The following is a 27,497-nucleotide window of genomic DNA, read 5'->3' on the forward strand; positions in this document are numbered from 1 at the left end:
ATGCCGATTCCAATCGAAGAGTTAGCTACACAGATTCTCAAGTCTACCACAGAGTGCGGTGGTAAAGTTGAAGAAGCATCTGTGCAATTAACTTCTCTATTTTTCGGTAACAAGCTTATTGAAAAACTTGTCGAAAATCAAAACTGGAATAAAGAAGTTTTAGAACTTAATTCAGGTATATTTGCAGAACTTTTTGCCAGCTATGCAGCAGTTTTTGGTCTACCCATCAACAGCAGTGATACAGAGCAATCACTTCAAATCGTTAGCTCATGCTCGGCTATTGTTCTATACTATCACATTTTATCAACATCGTTAGATGATCTTAATTACTTTATTGGTGATATGAACCGCCTTTTAACAGATTATTTCACTCATAAAATCAACGATGACGATGTTTTAAAGGGAATTCAAAAAGTAATTGATTTTACGGAACATGTTTTTCATATTAATCAGTTCGCGGATCTCGAAATTTCTCTCTTACCAGCAGAATTATCAATTGAAAAGACTTCCGATAAATTTACAGAGGTTCTCGACTCAATTCAGAACTTGTGCCAACTTTGCAGCACGGTTTGCTCCACATTTAAGAACGATCCTCAAAGAGTCAAAGATTTACAATTGGAATACGAAAAAGATTTCACACGTACATCAGAGAACATTCCAAAGTTCGCTCAGTTATATCGCGACCTTGCCGAAGCCGTTAAGGCTCAGTTTTTATCTCTTTTCGAAGAGCCAGAATTTGCTGAATTCGCTGAATACATGAAGAATGTCCTCACAGTTCTCTCAGGAATCTTATTTGTTTCCATCCTTACAACTGAATATACACCAGAATCTTTCTCAACAGTTCAGAAAGTTTTAGATGAGCTTCTCATCCGTTTCAACACAATTACAGCCAAGATGACAAGCTTAATGCGCTTCAGAGGAAAGTTCAACGAGGATATCGATGAATGCAAGAGAACTTCCCAAGAAATTAATTTAATTCTCAACCCACTTCAAGCTTCTCTTGTCTCTTCCATCCAGCAGATTCCGCAGCCATACAACTACATCTCAGGAATGAGATTGACAGAATACTTCGGCCAACTTGCACAGTTATTGACAGCATTCGATACAAATCTCAACCACGCAGCAGAAGCCATCCAACGCGACAGAAGATTCCCACTTTTGGGTGCTTTCACAAACAAATTGGAGGCAGAATTAACACAAAAAGCAATTCCATTCATCAAGGATACAATTTCACTCGTTTGGAACTTGCTTAACATTCAGAAACCAATTGATGATATTCTTGGAGATATCCCAAAGGTTTCTGATCATTGCAATCAATTCATGAACGAAATTACAGAGACAATCAACAATTCTAAGGACGACGACTCTCAAATCCGCTACGCCAAACAACGTTCGAACATCTACTACGCATACACAACCTTTACAGAGGCTTACCAGACCCTTCAAACCATGAAAGATAATTCATGCCTCAGAGCAAACCTTGCAATCACAAGTGCCAGTCTTCTACTTGCTCTTTGCTCTTTGGATAATGATCCTTTCATCATTGAAGCCCTTGAAACCCTCCGCCAAGGTCTTGCCATCAAGAATGGCATTCTTTACCAAGAAGAAAAGGCTATGATCGTTCAACTCCTTACTCTCGTTACACAGCTTATTCCTCAAACAGAGGTTTTCGCTGTTTTCGTTGTCCAAATCTGTATGAAGATTATTATTGACTGCGAATCCAAGATCCCAACCAATGTCAACCACGAATTACCAAAGACAGTCATCCCATGTCTCGAACAGAACTACAATATCAGTATTGCCCTTAATGCAATCGCAGCTGTTGTTCCAAAGAACGATCAGACACAGGCAATCATCAAATTGCTCGAGACATATGCATTCATCTTCTCACAGTTCTCTCTAAGCTACAGAATTGCTTCACAAATCCACTTCATCCAAGAAGCCGCAATCTTTGTCAGAACAATGAAGCCATTCGATGCCTATTTCGCAGCAGGAGGAGGCGAATTCGAAGAACTCCGTGCAAACACAAACGAAGCCATGCAAATCCTCCAGAATTTCATTGATACACCACCACCAGCCGGTGTTTACGATCGATTGTACTTAATCAACTTGTTCCAAGCTGTACAAGCCGGCTACAAACAAGTTGTTCCACTTTTCCGTGCTGCACAGAAACTTCTTGACAGTGCAAATGATATTGCAAACGTCAAGAACGAAATTGCCCGTTTGACAGCATCAATCAAAGGCATTTTACGTCTTTCCCAATACATCACATTTGTTTACGCACAAGTCAAGTTCGAAGTTACAGCACTTATCTCTGTAATCATCAGACACATCTTCAATATCATTGTTCAGTATCTCCAGCAGATATTACAAGATCCTTCCAAGTACTACATTCTCTTGTATTTCATCATCATCAGATTGTTCTTCATCGCTGAGTTACTTGAAGGATTCCCTGCTCTCAAGAACATCGCAGAATCAATCCGTGCAAACGCAGACATCCTTGAGAACTGCGCTGCAAAGATTTCTCTTGGTGATAACACAGCAAATGATGAACTCACATACTGTGTTAAGAACATCGATGAAATCTACCAAGAAGTCATTCCAATCTGCGATTCCCTTGACCAGGCAATTCTCGCATCAAATGGTAATGCAAACCAGGCAAACGCTGCTACAGAACAAATCGAAGTCGAGACACCAAATGTCACGATGACAAGAGAAGTTCCAGAGAACGCAATGACAAAGGCTGAACGCCAAGTTGTTCAGCAAGCCATCGAAAAGGGTGGTAAAGAGACAATGGCTCATATCAGAAAGAACTCAATCGAACCAACAAAGATTCCTGCAACCCTTAAGGGCCAGGATATCGCAACAGCTGCACAAGTTGGTGAAAAGGCTGAACCATCAGTCTCCATTTACCAGCAGAGAAAGGATCTTTCTCAAGAGCAGAACAACTTCATCCAGGAAAGAGTCAGAAAGGCAAAGACAGAAGATTTCAAGGATGAAGTCGCTGGTTCAACACTTGAAGTTCTCGAAGGCTCCAAACTCCGTGAGAAAGCAAGCGAAAATCTCACAAAGGGACAAGCAGAATACCTCACAAGAACAGCTGCTGATGCTGCAGGTGAAATCCTTGCAGAACAACATTCAGCTGCTGTTACAGGTATTTCGCCAATCGAAAACAGCAAGAAGATGGCACAACAACTCGGTTTCAAGGAAGAACAATACGATTACATCTCAGATCTTGTCAGAAACCATGTCACAAAGGATACACCAGAAGAAAGACAAGCTGAGATCGATCGCGTTTGTGCACAAGCTCTTGCTGAAGGAAAGATCGAACCAGAACAAGTTGCTGTCCTCCAGAACATCTTGAGAGCTGCTGATGCTCAGAATGAAGCATCCAACTTCGTCAACAGCATCACAGATGAGGAACTTGCTCAACAAGGATTCACACCAGATGAATACGACGCAATTCGTGACATCATCATCGATCTCGACATCGATTCTCCAGAAGCGAAGAAGCACATCAAGAATGACAAACAGAGAGAATATGTCCAGAAGAAGATGGATGAACTCGAACAGCGCGAACAAGCAATCATCGAAGCTCTCACACCACTCAACAAGCAGATCATCAAGAGAAAATCATCCAAGCTTGCAGAGCGTGGTGTTACAGAAGAAAAAGAAGAGAATGTCAATGAAATCATCGAAGAAGTCGCTAAGGAAGTTGCTAAGGAACAAGCAAGAATTGCAACACATGCAGACAAAGATTTCGCAGCTCACGATCTTCGCAAGGAAACTCGTGTCGAAATCGCAGAAGCAGGTGCAACAAAGAAGCCAAAGAAAGGTGCAACACTCACAACAACGTCCGAAGAAAAGGAGACACCAGTCGATATCGCAAAGGATGTCAGATCTCTCCAACAAGGAATCATCTCTGCTCAACAAACAGTTGCTCAACAGCAACAGCAGCAACAACAAACATCAGCCTTCAAGGAAGCTGCCGGTGTCCAAGAAATCAACAACGCTCCACAGCAACAAGTTCAGCAACAACAAGACGAAGAAGAAGTTGTTAACAACGCTGATTACATTGATGAGGATTATGAGCAGACAAAGAACATTCCTCTTGCTTTACCTGACGAATCAATGTCTAACGCAGACAAGGAGAAAGTCAAGCAAGCAAAGAAGAAGAAACACGGCAAGCATAAGATCGAAGAAATCGAGAAAGCTCACGTCAATCCACATTACATCCCAGCAACACTTGGCGGTCAAGATATCTCCGAAGCTGCTCAAATTGGTGAAAGATCAGCTCCAACAGTCAACAACTCTTACACATCAGTTGAATCCCTCAACGACAAACAAAACGATTTCGTTGCTGATCGTGTTAAGAAGGCCAATACAAATGACTTCCAGCACGAAGTTGCAGGTTCAACACTTGATGTCATTGAGAAGTCAAATCTCCGTGAACAAGCAGCAGAAAATCTTGGCAAGGAAGAATCAGATATCGTTACACACGCAATTGCTCAAGCTGCTGGTGATATCCTCAATGAAGAACATTCTGCAGCTGTTACTGGTGTTTCTGCTGTTGATAACTCTCATGAAATCACAGCAGCAATCGGATTCGATGACGATCAACATGATTTCGTTGTCGAATTACTCAACAATCACAAGACAAATCCAGACAAATCAAAACGCAAAGCTGAGAACGAACAGACAGTTAAAGACGCTGTCAAGTCTGGAAAGATCACAAAGAGACAAGGAAAGACATTACTTTCCTTACTCAACGCTGCTGATGCACAGAATGACATCAATGACTTCTTGAGCAAAGAAGTTTCTGATGAAGAACTTGCCAAACAAGTCTTCTTACCATCAGAATTCGATGCCGTTAGAAAACTCATCGCAGAACACGATGCCGATTCCGATGAAGCCAAGAAGCACATCAAGAACGAGAAGCAGAAGAAGTTCGTTGAAGAAAAGATCGCTGAACATAAGAAGCTTGAAGAAGCTCTTATCGAAGTTCTTGCTCCAATCAACGAACTCATTATTGGCAACAAGATCCAAGATGTTGTCGAAGAGAACATTCCAGAAGAGAAATACGACAGTATTGTTGAAATCGTCGAAGATGTTGCTAAGGACGTTGCCAAGGAGCAATGCAGGATTGCTTCTGAAGCAAACATCGATTTCAGCTCTCAAAAGATCACTCCAGAACAACGTAAGGAAGTCTTCGATGAAAACAAGGACAAGAAGAAGCATAAGAAGCATCACAAGCACCACAAGCATTCAAAGGGTGAAGAAAAGCCAATCGCTGCTCCAGCAATTCCAGATTCCGCTTTATCTGCTCAAGAGAAGGCTCAAATCCAACAGGTTTTGCAGAGAAAGAGGAAAGGAAAGATCGAAGAAATGAAGAACAACAACGTCGATCCATACAATGTTCCAGCATCAATGGGTGGACAAGACATCTCATTGTCTGCTCAAGTTGGTGAACGTTCTTCACCATCTGTTGCTGCTACATACACTCCTTTGGACGAACTCAACCGCGAACAGAACAAGTTCGTCGCAGATCGTGTCAAATACGCAAATTCACCAGAATTCAAGGACAAAGTTGCTGATTCAACACTCAATGTTCTCGAAGATTCTAAGCTTCGTGAGAAGGCATCAGCAGAACTTCCTAAGTCTCAAGCTGAACAGTTCATCAGAGCTGTTGCTGAAGCTGCAGGAGATATCATTGCTGAACAACATTCCGGTGCTGTTACAGGTGTTTCTCCAGCAGAGAATTCTCGTGAAATCACAGCTGCTCTTGGATTTGATGATGATCAACATCAATTCGTCCAAGAAACACTTGCAAACCATCGTACAAAGAGAGATCTCAAGCTCAGAAAGAAGTGCATTGATGACACAGTCAACAATGCAATCAATGAAGGAAGAATCACAGAGAAACAAGGCAAAGTCCTTAGAGCATTACTTGAAGCAGAAGATGCTCAACATGATTGCAACGAGTTCGTCCAAGACATCACAAACGAAGAACTCGCAAAGCGTGGCTTCAAGCCAGAAGAGTTCGATGCTGTTCGCAGAATGATCATCAACCACGATACAGAGTCTGAAGAAGCACAGAAGATCCTCAACAACGATCCAAGAAAGAAGATGTTCGTTGAAGACAAAATCGATCAGCTCAAGAAGCTTGAGGAGAAGGTCGTCGAAGCCCTTCTTCCAATCAACAAGGCTATCATTGAGCACAATGCCGAAGCAGAACTCGAAAGACTTCCTCAGAACAAGAGAGAAGAACTCGAAAAGATCATCGAAGATGTCGCTAAAGAAGTTTCCAAGGAACAATGCCGTGTTGCAGCCAATGCAGAAATTGACTTCGCACATCAAAAGATTCCAAAGCAGTCTCGTCTCGAAATTACAGATGCCAACGCTAAGGACAAGAAGCATAAGAAGCACAAGAAGTCATCATCTTCAACAAGCTCTGATTCTTCATCCGATTCCGATGAAATCTTCGTTCTTCAATCAGTTCCTGATGACCATCTCACAGAGAAGGAGAAGGATGCAGTCAAGAACGCAATGAAGAAGGGAGGAAAGGATGCAATCCAAGCTCTCCGCAAAGAAAAGATTTCTACACGTGATATCCCAGAATCTCTTGGCGGACAAGAAGTCGCAATTGCAACACATGCTGCTGAGAAATCAGAACCAGTTGTCAAAGAGTCATACACACCAAATCGTGCTCTCAACAACAACCAGAACACATTTGTCGAGGATCGTATCAAGCGCTCATTCACACCAGAATTCAAGGATGATGTCGCTGGATCAACACTCGATGTTCTCGAAAACGCTGATCTCCATGATCGCGCCAACGAATCACTTGAGAAGGAAGATGCTGATCTTGTTGCTCAAGTCGTTGGTGAAGCTGTCAGTGACATCATGAATGAACAACATTCTGCAGCTGTTACAGGTGTTTCTCCAATCGAGAACTCCCACGAAGTTACATCAGCTCTCGGATTCGATGATGAACAACATGACTACATCGTTGCTTTGCTCAACAACCATCAGTACAACCCAGACAAGGCTAAGAGAGAAGCCGAGAACGATAAGACAGCAGCTGAAGGTGTCAAGGATGGCAAGATTACAAACACACAGGCAGAAATTGTTGCTACTCTCCTCAACGCGACTGATGCACAGATGGACATCAATATCTACATCAACTCCATTCCAGATCAAGAACTCCAAAGAAACGGATTCAGACCAGAAGAATATAATGAAGTCCGCAAGTTGATCGCAGACAAGGATGTCTATTCCGATGATGCTCGCAGCCACATCAAGAACCCAGAACAAGAGGAGTATCTCAAGGACAAGATCGAACACGTCAATGAACTTGAGGCTGCTCTTGTCGAAGCTCTTGCTCCAATCAACAAGGCAATCTTGATGAACAAGACACGCGAAGCAATCGATAACAACATCTCAGAAGAAAACAATGATGATGTTGAAGAAATCATCGAAGAAGTTGCTAAGGAAATGGCTAAGGAACAAGGCCGTGTTGCTGCCAACGCTGAAATCGACTTCAATGAGAAGAAGATTCAGCCAAAGGACAGAAAGAAGATCCACGGCGACAACAAGGATGAAAAGAAGCACAAGAAGAAAGCCAAACAAATCGAACTTGAACCAGTCAAGACACGCGAAATCCCAAATGACGCAATGCCGGAAGAAGACAAGGCAATCGTTGCTGAAGCTGTCAAGATGGGAGGAAAGGATGCAATCGAACATCTCCGCAAGGAATGCATCGATCCACATCGCATCCCAGATTCTCTTGGTGGCCAGGAAATCTCAGTTGCTCACCAAGTCGCTGAGAAGTCCGCACCAAATGTTGCTTTGTCATACACACCACATCAGGAACTCAATGACAAGCAGAACGACTTCATCGCCGATCGCGTCAAATACGCCAACTCTCCAGAATTCAAGGATGATGTCGCTGGTTCTACACTCGATGTTCTCGAAGAATCCAAACTCCGCGAGAAGGCAGAAAAGGCACTTCCAAAGGAGCAAGCAGATTCACTCTGCCTCGATGCTGGCGAAGCTGCCGGTGAAATTCTTGCTGAACAACACTCTGCTGCTGTTACAGGCACCTCACCAATCGAAAACTCACGCGAGATCACCGCTGCTCTTGGCTTTGATGATGATCAACATGAAGTTGTCATGGACATCCTCCAACACCATGTCACAAATCCAGATAAGGAAGCTCGTGAGGAGGAGAACCAGAGAGTTGCTGATGAAGCAGTTAAGAGTGGAAAGGTTACCAAGAAACAAGGCAAACTCATCAAGGCTCTTCTTGATGCTGCTGATGCCCAACAAGACTGCAACGACTTCGTTAACCACATCTCTGATGAAGAACTTGCTAAGGCTGGATTCAAACCAGAAGAATACAACGAAGTTCGCAAACTCATCGCTGACCATGACACAGAATCTGAAGAAGCCAAGAAGCTCCTTAACGATCCAAAGAAGAAGAAATTGGCCGAAGACAAGATCAAGGAACTCGAGAACCTCGAACAGAAGGTTGTTATGGCTTTGACACCAATCAACAAGGCTATCATTAAGAACAAAGCTCACAACGCTCTCAACGAAGATGTTCCACAAGACAAGGAAGGCGAAGTTGATGCCATCATTGAAGACCTTGCCAAGGAAGTCAGCCAAGAACAAGTTCGCATTGCTACTAAGGCTGATGTTGAATTCCATGGCGAACAGATTCCAACTGATGCTCGTCTTGAAGTTGCCGAAGCCAACAAGGATGCTGACAAAGAGCAACAGAAGCGCCATAGAGTTCGCAAACATAAGCATCATCATGGCCATCACCGCAAACATCCATCCTCTTCTTCTTCATCCTCCGATTCCGAAGAAATCCACATTGCTGCTGAGGTTCCACTCAGCGCCCTCTCATTGGAGGACCGCGAGAAGGTCAAGAAGGCTAAGGAGCAAGGTGGCAAGGAAGCCATGCAGGAACTTCGCAAGGAGAACATCGATCCAGCTACAATCCCAGCAGCTCTTGGAGGCCAAGACATCCAAGAAGCCTTCCAGGCTGGCCAAGAAGCTGAACCAACAGTCAATGCCAAGTACACTCCATCTGCATCTCTCGACAAGCACCAGAACAGATTCGTTGCTGACAGAGTTCTTCGTGCAAACACAGAAGAATTCGCTGACACAGTCGCAGGTTCAACACTCGATGTTCTTGATAACTCTGGTGTCCGTGAAAAGGCAGCAGAAGTTCTCGAGAAGGAAGAAGCAGATGCTCTTACACATGCTGTTGCTGCAGCTGCAGGTGATATTCTTGCTGAACAGCATTCCGCTGCTGTCACAGGCATTTCTCCAGTCGAGAACTCTCAGGATATCACATCTGCTCTCGGATTCGATGAAGAACAACACGACTTCATTGTTGACTTACTCAACAAGCACGAAACACCAAAGGATCCAGCTCAGAGAAAGAAGAACAACGAGAAGGCAGTCGAAGACGCTGTCAAGGAAGGAAAGATCACAAAGAAGCAAGGCGAATTGCTTAAGGCTATCCTCGACGCTGCTGATGCTCAGAATGATGTCAACAACTTCGTAACAGAGGAAATTTCCGACAAGGAACTTGCCAAACTCGGATTCCCACCAGAGGAATACGAAGACATCAGAAAGATCATCGCTTCTCATAACACAGACTCAGATCTTGCTAAGAAGTGCCTGAAGAACGATGAGCAGAAAAAGTACGTCGAAGAGAAGATCAAGGAGCACAAGGGCCTTGAAGAAAAGGTCGTTGAAGCTCTTGCTCCTGTCAACAAGGCAATTATCGAAAACAAGACAAGAAAGGTTGTTGATGCAACAGTTCCTAAAGATAAGAAGCCACAAGTTGAAGAAATTATCGAAGATGTTGCTAAGGAACTCGCAAGAGAACAAAGCAAGATCGCCGCTGATGCTGAAATCGACTTCCATGGCGAAGAAATCTCCAAGGAAGACAGAAAGAGAATCTTCGATAACAACAAGAACGAAAAGAAGACAAAGAAGCGTTCTAAGTCTGTCGAACTCATGCCAATCAAGAAGAGAGAAGTCCCAGAAGATGCTCTTCCAATCTCTGACAAGATGAAGGTCAAGAAGGCTAAGAAGAATGGTGGCAAGGAGGCATTCGAAGTCATGAGAAAGGAGAAGATCGATCCACACAAGGTTCCAGATTCTCTCAATGGCCAAGAAATTTCTGTTGCTGCTCAAGTCGCTGAACGTGCTGCACCAAATGTCGCAAAGACATACACAGAGAACAACAAACTCAATGATGCTCAGAACGACTTCATGGCCGACAGAATCAACTACGCCAACTCTCCAGAATTCAAGGATGATGTCGCTGGTTCTACACTCGATGTTCTCGAAGAATCCAAACTCCGCGAGAAGGCAGAAAAGGCACTTCCAAAGGAGCAAGCAGATTCACTCTGCCTCGATGCTGGCGAAGCTGCCGGTGAAATTCTTGCTGAACAACACTCTGCTGCTGTTACAGGCACCTCACCAATCGAAAACTCACGCGAGATCACCGCTGCTCTTGGCTTTGATGATGATCAACATGAAGTTGTCATGGACATCCTCCAACACCATGTCACAAATCCAGATAAGGAAGCTCGTGAGGAGGAGAACCAGAGAGTTGCTGATGAAGCAGTTAAGAGTGGAAAGGTTACCAAGAAACAAGGCAAACTCATCAAGGCTCTTCTTGATGCTGCTGATGCCCAACAAGACTGCAACGACTTCGTTAACCACATCTCTGATGAAGAACTTGCTAAGGCTGGATTCAAACCAGAAGAATACAACGAAGTTCGCAAACTCATCGCTGACCATGACACAGAATCTGAAGAAGCCAAGAAGCTCCTTAACGATCCAAAGAAGAAGAAATTGGCCGAAGACAAGATCAAGGAACTCGAGAACCTCGAACAGAAGGTTGTTATGGCTTTGACACCAATCAACAAGGCTATCATTAAGAACAAAGCTCACAACGCTCTCAACGAAGATGTTCCACAAGACAAGGAAGGCGAAGTTGATGCCATCATTGAAGACCTTGCCAAGGAAGTCAGCCAAGAACAAGTTCGCATTGCTACTAAGGCTGATGTTGAATTCCATGGCGAACAGATTCCAACTGATGCTCGTCTTGAAGTTGCCGAAGCCAACAAGGATGCTGACAAAGAGCAACAGAAGCGCCATAGAGTTCGCAAACATAAGCATCATCATGGCCATCACCGCAAACATCCATCCTCTTCTTCTTCATCCTCATCATCTGATGAAGAAAACGCTCATGTTGCAGCTGAAATCCCAGATTCTGCACTTTCAGTTGCAGAGAAGAAGAAGGTCAAGGAGGCTCTCGATGCCGCAGCCAATGGCAAGCAATTCTATGATGAACTCGCTAAGAATGGTGTTGAACCAACAGAAATCCCAGCATCAATGGGTGGTCAGAACATCGCCGAAGCTCACAAGGCCGCAAAGACAACAGAACCAGTTGTCCAAGAGGAATACCATCCATCCAAGAAGCTCACACAGGCTCAGAACGATTTCGTTGAAGAGCGTGTTAAGAAGGCCAACTCTCCAGAATTTGCTAATGAAGTTGCCGGATCTACACTTGATGTTCTTGACAACTCCAAGGTCAGAGAAACAGCCAACGAGAACTTCGAGAAGGATGAAGCAGATGTTCTTATTCACGCCGTTGCCGCAGCTGCAGGTGATGTCCTTGCTGAACAACACTCTGCTGCTGTCACAGGAGTTTCACCAGTTGAGAATTCTCACGAAATCACATCCGCTCTTGGATTCGATGATGAACAACACGATGATGTTATCGATATCCTCAAGAACCACAAGACAAACAAGGACAAGTCCAAGCGCGAGAAGGAGATCGACGCAGAAGTCGAGAAGGCAGTCAAGGATGGAAAGATCACAAAGAAGCAAGCCGAGATTGTCAAGGACCTCCTCAAGGCAGCAGATGCTCAACAAGACTGCAACGATTTCGCTACAGAAGGAGTTACAGATGCTGAGCTCAAGGCTGCTGGATTCAAGCCAGAGGAATACAACGCTGCTCGCAAGTTGATTGTCGATCACGACACAGAATCAGAAGATGCCAGGAAGCTTCTCAACGATCCAAAGAAGAAGAAACTCGTCGAAGACAAGTCCAAGGAACTCGAGAAACTTGAGGAAGAAGCTGTCAACGCTCACATCCCAATCAACAAGTCAATCATCGAGAACAAGACAGACAACGCCATCGAACAATCAATCCCAGCTGACAAGCATGGCCAGGTCGAAGACATCATCGAAGATGTTGCTAAGGAACTCGCCAAGGAACAAGTCAAGATTGCTGCCAAGGCAGAAATCGACTTCAAGGAGAACGGCATCAAACCAGAAGACAGAGAAGAAGTTTTCGATGAGAACAAGGATAAGAAGAAACACAGAAAGCACCACAAGAAGGTCGATGTTAACCCTGTTAAGACTAAACAAGTCCCAGACAATGCCATGTCCACAGCCGACAAGATGAAGGTCAAGAAGGCTAAGAACATGGGCGGAAAGGATGCTATCGCTGAACTCCGCAAGGACAACATCGATACAAAGCAGATTCCAGATTCTCTTGGTGGCCAAGAAATCGCAATCGCTGCACAAGTTGGTGAACAAGCTGCTCCAGCTGTTGCCATGACATACACACCACACGAAGAGCTCAATGACAAGCAGAACGACTTCATCGCTGATCGCGTCAAATACGCCAACTCTCCAGAATTCAAGGATGATGTTGCTGGTTCAACACTCGATGTCCTTGATGATTCCAAGATCCGTGAGAAAGCCGATAAAGTTCTTCCTAAGGAACAAGCCGATTCTCTTGTTCTTGCTGCTGGTGAAGCTGCCGGTGAAATCCTTGCTGAACAGCATTCTGCAGCAGTTACAGGCACAACACCAATCGAGAATGGCCGCGAGATCACATCTGCACTCGGATTCGATGAGGATCAACATGAAGTTGTCATGGAGATCCTTCAGAACCATGTTTCAAATCCAGATCAATCCAAGCGCGATGCCGAAAACCAGAAGGTTGTCGATCAAGCCGTCAAGGATGGAAAGATAACAAAGAAGCAAGGCAAACATCTCAAGGCTCTTCTTGATGCTGCTGATGCTCAACAAGATGCTGATGAATTCCTTGAAAATGGAACAACAGATCAGGAACTTGCCGAAGCTGGATTTGCTCCAAGCGAATTCAACGAAGTCAGAAGACTCATCGCTGAGGAAGATGTCGATTCTCCAGAAGCCAAGAAGCACATCAAGAACGACAAGCAGAAGAAGCTTGTTCAGGACAAGATCAAGAAGCTCAACGATCTCGAAGAGAAGATTGCAGAAGCTCTTGCTCCTGTCAACAAGGCAATCATCATGAACAAGACACACAACGCTCGCAACGAAGAACCAGCAGCAGAAAAGATCGATGAAGTTGAGAAGATTATCGACGATCTCGCTCATGAAGTTGCTAAGGAACAGGCCAAGATCCAGACAAAGGCTAATGCCGAATTCGGAGCACAAGGAATCGAGAAAGAAAAGCGTGCCGAAGTTGCCAAGGATAACGCTGAAGATGACAAGTCCAAGAAGCACCGCAAGCACCATGACAAGAAGAAGAAACACGGAAAGAAGTCTTCTTCATCTTCATCATCATCCAGCTCTGATGAAGAACACGCTCCAATCTTCACACGCGAAATCCCAGACACAGCCATCTCTACAAAGGACAAGGAGAAGGTCAAGGACATCAAGGACAAGAAGCATGGAAAGAAGGCAATCGAAGAGATCAAGAACGAAAAGATCGATCCACACAGAATCCCAGCTTCTCTTGGTGGCCAGAACATCTCAGAAGCTACGGCTGTTGCTGAGAAGAAGGCTCCAGCTGTTTCCAAGACATACACACCAGCTCCAGAGCTCGACCAGAAGCAGAACGCCTTCATTGAGGAACGTATCAAAGAGGCCAACTCTCCAGAGTTCCAGAATGAAGTCGCTGGTTCTACACTTGATGTCTTAGATAACTCCAAGATCCGTGAAAAGACAAACGGCAAGTTTGAACCACAAGAAGCCGACACAATCAACCACGCAATTGCCGATGCTGTTGCTGATATCATGGCAGAGCAACATTCTGCAGCCGTCACAGGTGTTTCTCCAGTTGAAAACAGTGAATTCATCCCATCCGCTCTCGGATTCGATGAAGACCAGTACAACGATGTTGTTGAAATTCTTGCCAACCACAAGACAGACAAGGATACAAAGAACCGCAAGAAGAAGAACGACAAGGAAGTCGAGAAAGCCATCAAGGAAGGAAAGATTTCCAAGGAACAAGGAAAGGTTCTCAAGGATCTTCTCAACGCTGCAGATGCCCAGAACGATGTTGACGAATTCCTCAACAACGAAGTTACAGATGCTGAACTTAAGGCTGCAGGATTCGCTCCAGAAGAATACGCTGAAGTTCGCAAACTCATCGCTGAGCACGATACTGATTCCGAGGAAGCCAAGAAGCACATCAAGAACGACAAGCAGAAGAAGTTCGTCGAAGACAAATCTAAGGAACTCGAGAAGCTCGAAGAAAATGTAGTTGAAGCTCTTGTTCCAATCAACAAGCAGATCATTGCTAACAACGCACAACAGGCAATCGACCGCAATGTTTCTCCAGACAAGCATGGCCAAGTTGAAGACATCATTGAGGATGTTGCTAAAGAACTTGCTAAGGAACAGTGCAGAGTTGCTGCAGAAGCAGCAATTGACTTCAATGACAAGAAGGTTCCAAAGGACAAGGCAAGAAAGGCTCACGACAAGAACAAGGACAAGAAGAAGCACTCCAAGAAGGCCAAGAACGCTGGCGCAGACAAGCCATTACAGCAGTCTACAGCTCCAGTTATCACACGTGAAATCCCAGATCACGCCGCAACAGATGCTGAAAAGGAGAAGATCAAGGAAGCCGAGAAACAGAAGAAAGGAAAGGATGTCCTTAAGAAACTCAAGAAGTCAAGAATCGATCCACAGAACGTCCCATCAACACTCGGAGGTGAAGAAATCTCCGCAGCTGCACAAGTTGGTGAACGTTCTGCTCCTGCTGTTTCTAAGACATACGCTTCTAACGGTGAACTCACACCAGAACAGAACGAATTCGTTGCCGATCGCATCAAGATGGCCAACACAGAAGAGTTCCAGAACGATGTTGCTGGTTCAACACTCGATGCCTTACAGAACTCCGATGTCCATGGCAAGCTTGGAAAGACACTCGAACCAGAAGATGCCAACGAAATCTTCCAGATCGCAGCTCAAGCTGCAGGTGACATCCTTGCAGAAGAACATTCTGCAGCTGTCACAGCTATCACACCATACGAGAACAGCGAGAAGCTTCCAAAAGACTTAGGATTCGCTCCAGACCAGCATCAATACCTCATTGAAATCATCGAGGAGCACCAGTTGAAGAGAGATCCAAAGGCTCGCGAAGCACAGATCGAGAAGGAAGTCGAAAGAGCACTTAACGAAGGCAAGATTGACAAGGAACAAGCAGATCTCGTCAAGGCAATTTTTGCTTCTCAAGATGCTCAAAACGATGTCAATAACTTCGTCAACAATGAAGTTACAAATGAAGAATTGGCTAAACAAGGATTCAAGCCAGAAGAATTCGATGAGGTCCGCAAACTCATCGCTACTCATGATACAGAATCTGATGAAGCCAAGCAAGTCCTTAACGATCCAAAGAAGAAGAAATTCGCTGAAGACAAGGTTAAGGAACTCGAGAAACTTGAGAAGAAGGCTGTCGATGCTCTTAAGGAAGTCAACAAGGAAATCATCAAGAACAAGACAGCAGAGAAAGTCCGCGAAATTCCAGTCGACAAGCAAGGAGAAGTTGAGAAGATCCTCGAAGACCTTGCTGAAGAAGTTGCTAAGGAACAAGTCAAGGTTGCTGCAGCTGCAGATGTCGACTACGAATCCCAGGATATTCCTAAGGACATCCGCCATGAATTACACAACGACAACAAGGCCGAATCAATTGTTGTTTCTCGCGATCTCCCAATGGAAGAAGAGCCAAAGATGCTTCTTTGGGAAGTTCCAGACGAGGCAATGGATGGAAACACAAAGAAGAAGGTCAGAAAGGCAAAGAACAAAGGTGGAAAGAAGGCAATGGAAGAACTCCGCAAGAACGAGATCGATCCACACACAATTCCAACATCTCTCGGCGGAGAAGTCCTTGCTATTGCTTACGATGCAGGAGCTCATGCTTCTCCATCTGTCACAGAAGATTACGTTCCAGTCGAAGAACTCGGCAAGGATCAGAACGAATACGTCCAGGAGCGCGTCGAAGAGGCATTCACACCAGAATTCAACGATTCTGTTTCCGGTTCAACACTCAATGTTGTTGAGAACTCCAAGGTCCACGATGATCTCAACGAAGTTCTTGACAAGGAAGCTGCTCATAACATCTTTGTCCTTGCTGCTGAAGCTGCTGGCGACATCATGAACGAACAACACTCTGCTGCTGTCACTGGTGTTACACCATACGAGAACTCCAGAGAAATCACAGCAGCTCTTGGATTCGATGAAGAACAACATCAATACATCAGTGAAGCCATCGCTGATCACGAGACAAATCCAGATCAGTCCAAGAGAGAAAAGGAGATCGACGATGTCGTCAAGACAGCTCTCAACGAAGGAAAGATTGCTAAGGAACAAACACCAGCTCTCAAGGAAATCCTCGAAGCCATCGATGCTCAGAACGATGTTTCTGACTTCGTTACAAAGAATGTTTCCGATGCAGAACTTGCCCAACAAGGCTTCAAGCCAGATGAATACAATGAAGTTCGCAAACTCATTGCTGACCACGACACAGAATCTGATGAAGCTAAGGAACTCCTTAAGGATCCAAAGAAGAAGAAATTCGTCGAAGACAAGATCAAGGAACTCGCAAAGGCCGAAGAAAAGGCTGTCAAGACAAAGAAGCCAATCGCAAAGAAGGTCATCAAGAAACGTGCTCAACCAGCAATCAAGAACGAGGTTCCAGCAGACAAGAAGGACAAGGTCGAAGAAATCCTCGACAATCTCGCAGAAGAGATCGCCAAGGAACAGACACGTGTCGAAGCCAACGCTGAAATCGACATCGCTGCCAAGGGCATCACTAAGGATGACAGAACAAAGATCTTCGATGAGAACCAGGATATGGACAAGGCCTCCGAACAGCCTAAGTACGCCGATGTCGCTTACACCAGCCCACAGATGAACATCTTCGGACAACCAAAGGTCAGAGAAATCCCAGACGACTACATGTCATCTGTCGACAAGGAGAAGGTCAGAAAGGCCAAGAACAGAGGAGGAAAGCAGACATTCGAAGACCTCAAGAATGCAAACATCGAACCAGACACAATCCCAGCATCTCTTGGTGGCCAAGAACTCCTCATTGCTGCAGATGCCGGTGAACGTGCAACACCAACTGTTGCCGACTTCTTCACAGCCAACGAAGGACTCGATGAGAAGCAAAACAACTTTGTCGCCGACAGAGTTAACAATGCTTACTCCGAAACATTCGCTGATGAAGTTGCCGGATCTACACTCACAGCTATCGAGAAGGCCGATGTCCGCGCAAATGCCAACGAGAAGTTCGATAAGGAACCAGCAATCACAGTTCTCCGCGCTACAGGAGAAGCTGCCGGTGACTTACTCGGTGAGCAACACTCCGCAAACATCACTGGTATCTCACCAGCTGAGAACTCCACAGCTCTCACATCTGCTCTTGGATTCGATGATGACCAACACGATTTCGTCGTCGAAACACTTCGCAACCACCAGACAAAGGCAGAACCAAAGACACGCGAAGCAGAGATCAACGCCAAGGCCAAGCAAGCTCTCGAACAAGGCTATGTTTCTCCAGAACAAGCCAAGCATCTTAAGAACATGCTCAAGGCCGCCGATGCACAGAGAGACATCTCAGACTTCTTACATCACAACGTTTCCGATGCTGAACTTGCCAAGCAAGGATTCAAGCCAGAGGAGAACAAGGAAGTCCGCAAACTCATCGCCGACCACAACACAGAAAGCGAGAAGGCCAAGACAATCCTCAACGATCCAAAGAAGAAGAAATTCGTCGAAGACAAGTCCAAGCAGCTCGAACCAATCGAAGAGAAGGCCGCAGAAGCACTTGCTCCACTCAACAGCGAAGCCATCAAGACAATTTCTTCCGACTCTGTCAAGAGAAGTGTTCCAGCAAACAAGATTCCAGAAGTCGATGAAATCATCGATGACTTAGCCAAGGAAGTTGCCAAGGAACAAATCAGACTCGCTGCCAACGCTGATATCGACTTCAACGACCAGAAGATTGACAACAAGAAGCGTCGTGAAGTCTTCGATGACAATGTTGACAGACGCAAGTACAAGCGCAACGTCAAGGACAAATCCGGACCAGCCAGCAACCATCCAGGCTACAAGCCAGTCTTCGTCGTTGTCGCAGATGATGCACTCACACAAGAAGACAAGGCCAAGGTCAGAAAGGCAAAGAGCAAGCGCGGAAAGCACACACTCGAAGACCTCTGCAAGGAAGGAATTTCTCCATCATCCATCCCAGCTTCTCTTGGTGGTCTCGAAATGGCCAGTGCTCAACAAGTCGGTGAACGCGCAGTTCCATCTGTTGCTGAAGTCTACACACCACACGAAGATCTCACAAAGGAGCAGAACGAATTCATCGCAGACAGATTCAAGCAGGCTAACAACCAGGAATACAAGAAGGATGTTGCCGGAAAGACTCTCGATGCCTTGACAGATGCAAAGACACGCGAAAAGGCAGACAGAGAATTCGAGAAGTATCAGGCAGACACAATCTGCAACGCTGCAGCAATGACAGCAGGTAACCTCCTCAACGAACAGAAGTCCGCTGCAATCACTGGCATTTCACCATTCGAGAACAGCCGCAGAATGAACAAGGGACTTGGCTACGATCAGGATCAGCACGAATACATCGTTGCTGCTCTTCGCGACCACGATACAGTCGAAAATCCAAAGGAGAGAGAAGAAGAGAACACAAAGACAGCGAAGAAGGCTGCTGCAGACAAGAACTTCTCACCAGAGGAAGTCAAGACATTCAAGCAGATCCTCGATGCTGTCGATGCAATGAACGATTGCTCCAACTTCGTCTCTTCAATTCCAGATGAAGACATCGTTAAACAAGGATTCAAGCCAGACGAATGCGATGCAGTTAGACAACTCATTGCTGATCATGACACAGAGTCCGAAGAGGCCAAGAAACACATCAAGAACGACAAGCAGAAGGAGTACATCCAAAAGAAGATCGACGATCTCAAGAAGCTCGAAGAGAAGGCTGCCGAAAAGATGGTTCCACTCGACACAAAGATCATGAAGAAGGAATCCGGAAAGATTGTCGAGCGCAGTGTTCCATCAGAGAAGTTAGACGATGTCGAGAAGATCCTGGAAGATGTCGCTAAGGAAATTGCCAAGGAACAAGTCAAGCTCAACACATCCGCAAATGTTGCTTACGACAACAAGGAAATCGAGAAGTCCAAACGCGACGAAGTTTACGACAAGAACAAGGATCTTTCCAGAAAGAATAAGCAGCCAGTTGCCATCCCATCACACATCCAACTCCCAACACTTCGTGCAGATGTTGCTGAAGATGCAATCACACAAGAGGAGAAGGAGAAGGTCAAGAAGGCCAAGGCAAGAGGTGGCAGAAACACAATCGAAGAGCTCAAGAGAGAGAACATCAATCCACACAACATCCCAGCATCAGTTGGTGGCCAGAACATCTCTGCAGCCGTCGATGTTGCTGAGAACGCCCAGGTCATCGTAACAGAACCATACATCCCACAAGAAGACCTTACAGAGACACAGAACGACTTCGTCGAGAAGAGAATTGCCTACGCTTCAACACCAGAACTCAAGGATGACATTGCTGGTTCAACCCTCAATGTCCTCGAAGACTCTTCTCTCAGACACCACGCTTACGGACATCTTGACAAGGTTGTTGCCGATTACCTCTGCAAGGCATCATCAGAAGCTGCCGGTGAAATCATCGAAGCACAGCGCAATGCAGCTATCACTGGTGTTTCTGTCTTCGAATACTCTCCAAAGCTTATGGGAATCCTCGGCTTCAACGAGCAACAGCACGCTTATGTTGTTGATCTTCTCCAGACTCATCCAGTACATTCCAACTCTCAAGACAGAGAGACAGAGATCAACACTGTCATCAACAAGGCCAACTGCGAGAGAATTCTTGCAGAAGAGCAAGTTGACATGCTCAAGTTCATCTTGAGAACAGTTGACTCTCAGCACGATGTCTCCGAATACATCACAAATCTCAAGGAAGATGACATGACAAAGGCTGGCTGGGTCAAGGAAGAACAGTGGAAGGTCAGAAGAATCATTGCAAACAAGGACATCACATCAGATCTCGCTAAGGAAGTCCTTAAGACATCCGAACAGAAGAGATTCTTCAAGAACGCCTTCTTACAGCTCAAGGAACTTGAAGCTGATGGTGTTGAATCACTCACAGCTCTCGACGAAGAAATCATCTCACAACAGACTGCAAACGTCTACGATTACCTCATCCCAGAAGAGAAGATTGACTTAGTAGACAACATCATCGAGTTAGTCGCTGAAGAAACAGCCAAGGAACAGATGGCAATTGCTACATGCGCTGATATTGACTTCGCTGAATTCAGAATCAAGAAGGACAAGCGCAGACAGATCACAGAAGATGTCACAGACACAGGATTACCACAACTCCTCAGCCACGTTTCTGGCGGCCGCCGCTCATCTGGCTCCACATCTGGAAGCGAAATGTTCTACCCAGTTGCATCTCGCGAAGTCCCAGAGACAGCTCTTACACCAGAAGAAAGAGAGAAGGTCAAGAAAGCCAAGTCGAAGAAGGGACGCCACACATTCGAGGCTCTCCGCGAAGACAAGATCGATCCAGAGAACATCCCAGCATCTCTCAGTGGACAGAACATCGCTCTTGCTCTCGAAGCAGGAAAGAAGGCTTGCCCACGTGTCAAGGAAGAGTACACACCAGTTTCAGGACTTTCCGAGCCACAGAACAAGTTCGCTGAAGGAAACGTTGTTGACTCCCACAAACAAGAATACAAGGACAAGGTTTCCGGATCAACTCTCGATGCTCTTGAGAATTCCAAGGTCAGAGAGAACTCCAACCGCAAGTTCGGACCAGAAGCTGCTACACCACTCTGCCAGTCCATCGCAGCCATCATCGGTGACCTCATGAACGAACAACATTCTGCCGCTGTCACAGGTATCACACCATTCGAGAACTCTCACCACATCACAAAGGCAATCGGCCTCAAGTCAGAGCAACATGACTTCGTCATCGCCACAGTCAAGGCTCATGAAACTAAGGCTGACAAGCCATCTCGCCAGGCTGATATCGACAGAATTGCTGACCAGGCAATCAAGGATCACAAGATTACTCCAGAACAAGGCAAGTTCATCAAGTCAATCTTAGAATTCCTCAATGGATTACGTGATGCATCTGCTCACGCTAAGGCTATTAAGGATGACGAACTTGCTAAGCAAGGATTCCAGCCAGCAGAGTTCAAGGTTGTCCGCAAGGTCATTGTTTCCGGTGAATTCGATACACCAGAAGCCAAGGCTGTTGTAAAGACACACCAGCAGAAGCTCTTCGTCAAAGGAAAGATGGATGAACAAGCCAAACTCCAGGACGAAATGGTCAAGGCCATTGTTCCAATCGACCAGAAGGCAATTTCTCGCAATGCTCAACCAGTTGTTGAAAGATGCTTGACACCAGATTGGGCAGAAGAATTCGAACCAATCGTTGAAGAAGTTGCGAAGGAAGTCGCTAAGGAACAAGCTAAGATCGCCGTCGCTGCCGAATTCGAATACGATACAGTCGAAATTCCAGATCCAAAGCGTCGCGAAATCTTCGACAAGAACAAGACAGACGAACAGATGAAGGACACAATGACATCCGAAGAGAAGGAGAAGGTCAAGAAGGCAAAGGCCAAGGGAGGAAAGAGCGCTCTCAACCAGCTCCGCAAGGACAGAATCGATGCTCACAACATCCCATCAGAACTCGGTGGACAAGACATTTCTATTGCCATCGAAGTTGGCACTCGTGCTCTTCCAACAGTTGCCCAGAGCTTCTCACCATCAGACGAACTCACACCAGAACAGAACACCTTCGTCGAAGAACGCGTCAAGAAGGCTAACTCTCCAGACTTCGGTGATGAAGTTGCTGGCTCAATCTACACAGTACTCGGCAAGTCACAAGTTCGTCCAAAGGCTGCAGACAAGTTCGAACCAGATAAAGTCAACGAACTTCTCCGCGCTATTGCTGATGGACTCGCAGATATCTTCGCTGAAGTCCACTCCGCAGCTCCAACAGGAACCAACCCAATCGAGAACTCCCGCAAGCTCACATACAACCTTGGATTCAACGATGAGCAGCACAACCATGTTGTTGACATCCTCGCCAAGCACCAGACCAATCCAGAGAAGACTCCACGTGCTGACAACATCGAAACAGAAGTTAAGGAAGCTGTCGATGCACACAAGATCGAACCAGAACAAGCCAAGATCCTCAAGAACTTGTTAGAAGCTATCGATGCACAAGCTGACGTTGTCAAGTTCGTCGAGAGCATCCCAGCAGCTGAGTTCGAAGCTGTCGGATTCAAGCCAGAAGAGATCAAGGACATCAGAAAGTTAATTGCCGAACACGACACAGAATCAGACAAGGCCAAGGTCCTTCTCAAGAAGAAGGAGCAACAAGAATTCGTCCAGGCCAAGTCCGAAGAAGCCAAGAAGCAAGAAGAACCAGCTGTCAAGGCACTCATCCCAATCGTCGAGAGAATCCTCAAGAACGATACAGCAGGAGTTGTCGAAAGATCAATTCCAAAGGAGGCTCTTCCAGACTACTACGAATTACTTGTTCCAGTTGCCGAAGAAGCAGCCAAGGAACAAATCAGAGTTGCAGCTGGTGCAGATGTCGAAATGGACGACAAGCAGATTCCAAAGGACAAGCGTCGCAAACTCCACAAGACGAACTCCCACAGAAGACCATCATCTCAACGCCCATCTCGTCGTGGATCATTCGTTTCACCTGCTGGACCAGAAAGCGAAACAGGCACACAGCTTTTCATCCCACCGAACTCCAGAAAGACACGTTCTCGCAAGTTCAGAGAATTACCAAAGGCACCACGTGCAGGCGGACGTGCTGGATTCCAGCCACTTCAGCCTGGCCAGTTTGCTTCCATCCCAAGACCAGTTTCTGCTGTTCCAGCTCATCCTAAGTACGGACTCAACGCTCCAGCACCAATCGGCTCAATGCCAACTCCAATTGGAGCTCCAGCACAGCAGCCATTGTTCGCAAATCTCCAGCCAATTGGCGGACCACAGCCAAGACCATTCGAAACATCCACATATGGATTACCAGGAATGCCACATGAAGTTGGAGATGAAGCACTTTCTGTTACAGAAAAGGACAAGATTGTCTTAGCAATGAGACAGCCAAACGGAAAGGCTCAGATCAGAGCAACCAGAGAAACAGAGATCAATCCAAAGACAATCCCAGCATCACTCGATGGACAACTCATCGCTGTCGCATGCGAAATCGGCGAAAGATCTCTTCCAACAATGGTTATCCCATACATGGCATGCGAAGGACTCACACCAGAGCAGAACAAGTTCGTCGAAGCTCGTGTCATCGAAGCACATACACCAGAATTCAAGCACGCTGTTTCTGGCGCTGCCTTGGATATCCTTCAGGATACAAACGTCTACGGAAAGGCCAAGGACAAACTCGAGAAGGGCCAGGCAGATGCATTCACACGTGCTCTCATCGACACAGCTGGCGATCTTATCGCTGACCAGTACTCTGCTGCCATCGTCGCTATCACTCCAATCGAAGTCAGCCACGTAACAACATTCGGACTTGGATTGAACGACGACCAGCATGACTTCCTTGTTGAGGCAATCGCTACACACCGTACCAAGCCAGACCTCAAGGAGAGAGACATCGAGAACCAGAAGGTTATCGATGAAGCTCTCAAGGAAGGCATCTTCAACAGAGAGCAGGCTAAGCTCATCTTACCAGTTCTCCAGTTGTTGGATGCTCAGAACGATATCAACGCTTACCTCGTTGGCATCAAGAACGAAGAACTCGCCAAGCAAGGATTCCAGCCACTCGACTTCAACGCTGTCAGAAAGCTCATCGCCAGACACGATGCTCATTCTGACGACGCCAAGAAGATCATCAAGACCAAACCACAAGAAGAGTTCGTTCTCAGCAAGATCAAGGGACTCGAACCAATCGAGTTCAAGGCCAGACAAGTTGCCACAGTTGTTGCTGCAAGAGCTCTCAAGAGTGGAACAAACGATGTCTTGGAATTCCTCATCCCACCAGAGAAGTACGGCAGCTTAGAAGACTTGATCAACGAATTAGCTGATGAAGTCGCTAAGTTACAAGTTGAAAACGCCGCTCTCGCTGACTTGGACCTCGATGATGCCAAGATTGCTTACGAGAAACGCCGCGAGATCTACGGCATGAACACGTCTAAGGAATTACCAAAGACATCACAGCTCAAGCAGCGCAAGCCAATGAACTACCGCAGCGGATTCGAACAAGGCTACCAGTCAGCAATGGCAGCTCTTGCCGCGGGCGCATTCCAGCCAGGACAGTTCAATCCATACGGCATGCCATACGGATTCGCTCCAGGCCAGATCAGTGCTCAGGCACAGCTTGCTCAACAGCAGAAGCCAGAGAAGAAGAAGGGCGGCAAGAAGAAGAAGATAAAGAGAGTCAAGAAGGTCAAGGTAAAGGCAAGGAACATCACTTCAGAGTCAGAGAAGGAAGCTGCTCCAGGCAAGGAATCAGCTTCATCCGATGACGATGAAATCTTTGTTGCAGCAAGAATCCCAGCAGAAAACATCATCGACGAGTTCAAGAATGTCATCAATTCCGATACAGTTCCAGCTGGATTTGTCGAGCAACTCATCTCAGAAGTCCAGGAGAAGGCAGCCGCACTCAAGCCTCTCCTCGCAAAGGGCAAGGCTGAACTCACAAAAGATGAGCTCAAGCAGAAGGAGTTACTCACACAGGAAGTCAACAGCCTCATGAACGCACTCGACAATGTTAAGATCGCTGTTGCTCATCCAGAAACAGCTGAAGCTGCCAAGGTTGACATCAACAAGAACATGCTTTCTGCTTCCAAGGAAGAAGTCAAGGCTGCTCTTCCAGTTCTCACTGTCAAGGCTTCCAAGAACATGCTGGCCTTCAACTTACCAGAAGAGAGACTCGAGAAGATCAATGTTGTTCTCGCCAAGGCTGTTGCAAGAGCAGGAACAGATAAGGATTCACTTATCTTGCTCCAGGCTGCAGCCAATCTTGATCAAATCGATCCATCCCTCGCAACACTCAACCAAGTTGATGAAGTTCGTGCTTCAATCGAAGAGAAGAACATCGAGAAGCTTTCAGAGCATGCACCATTACTTGCTGCCAATACACAACTTGCCGAGATCATGAAGGAGTTACCAGCCACACAGCCATTCACTGTCAAGTTGGTTTCTCTTGCTGAGAAGGTCAAGGCCCGCTCAATGCTCACACAAGATGATGGCGACGATTTGTCACAGTTGATCACAGGAATCGAAGACATCATCCACTCCGAGATTTGCGGCCCATTGACATTCGATACAGGAGACTTCAACGCCATCGCAGACAACATCATGAACTTGTCCAACTCTGTCCAAGCCAACACAACAGAACTTGTTGCATCAACAAGAGCCAAGAAGAAGGACGAGAGCAAGTTCGTAATCAACAGAATGAAGACAAACGCTCTCGATGTTGCCATCAACACAATCATGGCTTCTACAAAGGCATCAGACAAATTCACAGTCGACGACGAACTCAACAACTTGTTCTCTTGCTTCAAGGAGCTCGACGAACAAGCCGAGAAACTCGATCAGAAAGGCGTACAGAAGGCAAACAGAGAGTTCACACTCGTTGTCAACAAGATTGCCAACAAGTACGATGAAATCAATGAATTCATGGAAGAAGAAGAGAAGGAATCAGGACAACCAGACCAGTTCTCACAAGCAGCTATTTCCATCATGGGAGATATCGCAAGACTTGTTAGAATCAATGCAGCATTACCACCAAGCTCTTACACAGCAGCTTCTGCCAATGAAGATGCAATTTCCAAGTCGAGAAAGCCACTCGCAACGAGAACATTCACAAGAATCAAAAACAGCATCTTCACAAACGTCAGAGGCCTCAAGTCATGCGTTGCATCCATCAACAAGGATGAACAGAGCGATCTTGGCAAGATGATCAACGAATTGGAGCAGGCATTCCACGATGTCGAATCTCCAGAACAGTTCACAGAACTGAAGGCACAAGAAACAATGACAAACATCATCAAGATCCGTGCCATCTATGTCAAGGTCAGATCAGTCACTGTCAGTGGAATTCCACCAGAGATCGAAGCCAAGATTCCAATCAGATTCACACCAAAGATCTCAGAATTCCCACGAGGAACACAAGAACAGTGTAGCGACGTTATCCACGAGTCACTCAACGACTTAGTTGTTTCAATCGAGAAAGGAAATCCAGAAGAAGTTGTTGCCAACCTCAACAACTTCCACCACTCACTTGATTACATCACAACACGTACAAATCTCTCTGCATCAATCCAGGCAGGTGATATTGCCATCATTGCTGCTCGTTCCAAGCTCAACAGCTCATCATCCGCACAGGATGACCTCGAGAAGCTCAAGCAGGCAACAGAGGAAGCACTCAACTCTTTGTCATTCAAGGCAATGTCCGAAGGAGAACTCGCAGAAATGGCATCAATCACACTCAATGATGCCACTAACTCCCTTGATTCTCTTTCACAACAGGCAGAGAAGAGATCAGAAGAAGCCAAGCAGCTCGTTCTTTCATTCATGCCAATCGCTACAACATCCAAGACAATCGTTGAATTCGCTCGTTCTCAAGTTTCTTACATCAAGAGCGATGTTTTGGATGACTTGTGCAAGCCAATTCCAGCATTATCACAGTCACTCATCAAGTCAACACGCACTATGGCTTCGATCGATGACATTGATGCTGTTAAGAACGCTACAAACGTCTCCGTCAAACTCGCAGAGCTCATGACAAACCTCGCAAACGCTGTCCGCAATTCTGGTGGCACCCCAGAAATTGCACAGGCCATGGAGAACCTTTCAAGAGGTATGTCTGCAACTGCTAAGAAGCTCAAGGAGAAGATCGATGTCCAGGAACCACCTAAACAAGCTGCTCCTCAGATTTCATTTGTTGCACCAGAACCAAGAAGAAACAACTTACTCGACAGACTCAATGCAGAAGCAAGAGTCGTTGAGGCAAGAAGAAAGCTTGAGGCTGCTAAGAGCGCACTCAACTCTTTCAAGACTTAAGAATTTTTTCCATGTACTAGTTTTATCAAAATTCTAAACATTAATTTATTTTTATATTTTATTTAAATTTTTTTCTAACAAAAATT

At 45.9% G+C, this 27,497-nt stretch overlaps 1 protein-coding gene across 1 annotated transcript; it reads left to right on the top strand.

Moving 5' to 3' along the window:
* TVAGG3_0734460 (MIP02973P family) lies at positions 1 to 27,464 on the top strand (the record flags this gene model as incomplete). The annotated part of the gene is made up of 1 exon (XM_001327659.2): positions 1 to 27,411. One exon carries the CDS (start codon positions 1 to 3, stop codon positions 27,409 to 27,411), a length of 27,411 nt encoding a protein of 9,136 aa, XP_001327694.1.
* Positions 27,465 to 27,497: the final 33 nt, after the last annotated feature.

Source organism: Trichomonas vaginalis, chromosome III (assembly GCF_026262505.1).
Source record: "Trichomonas vaginalis G3 chromosome III, whole genome shotgun sequence".
NCBI lineage: Eukaryota > Parabasalia > Trichomonadida > Trichomonadidae > Trichomonas > Trichomonas vaginalis.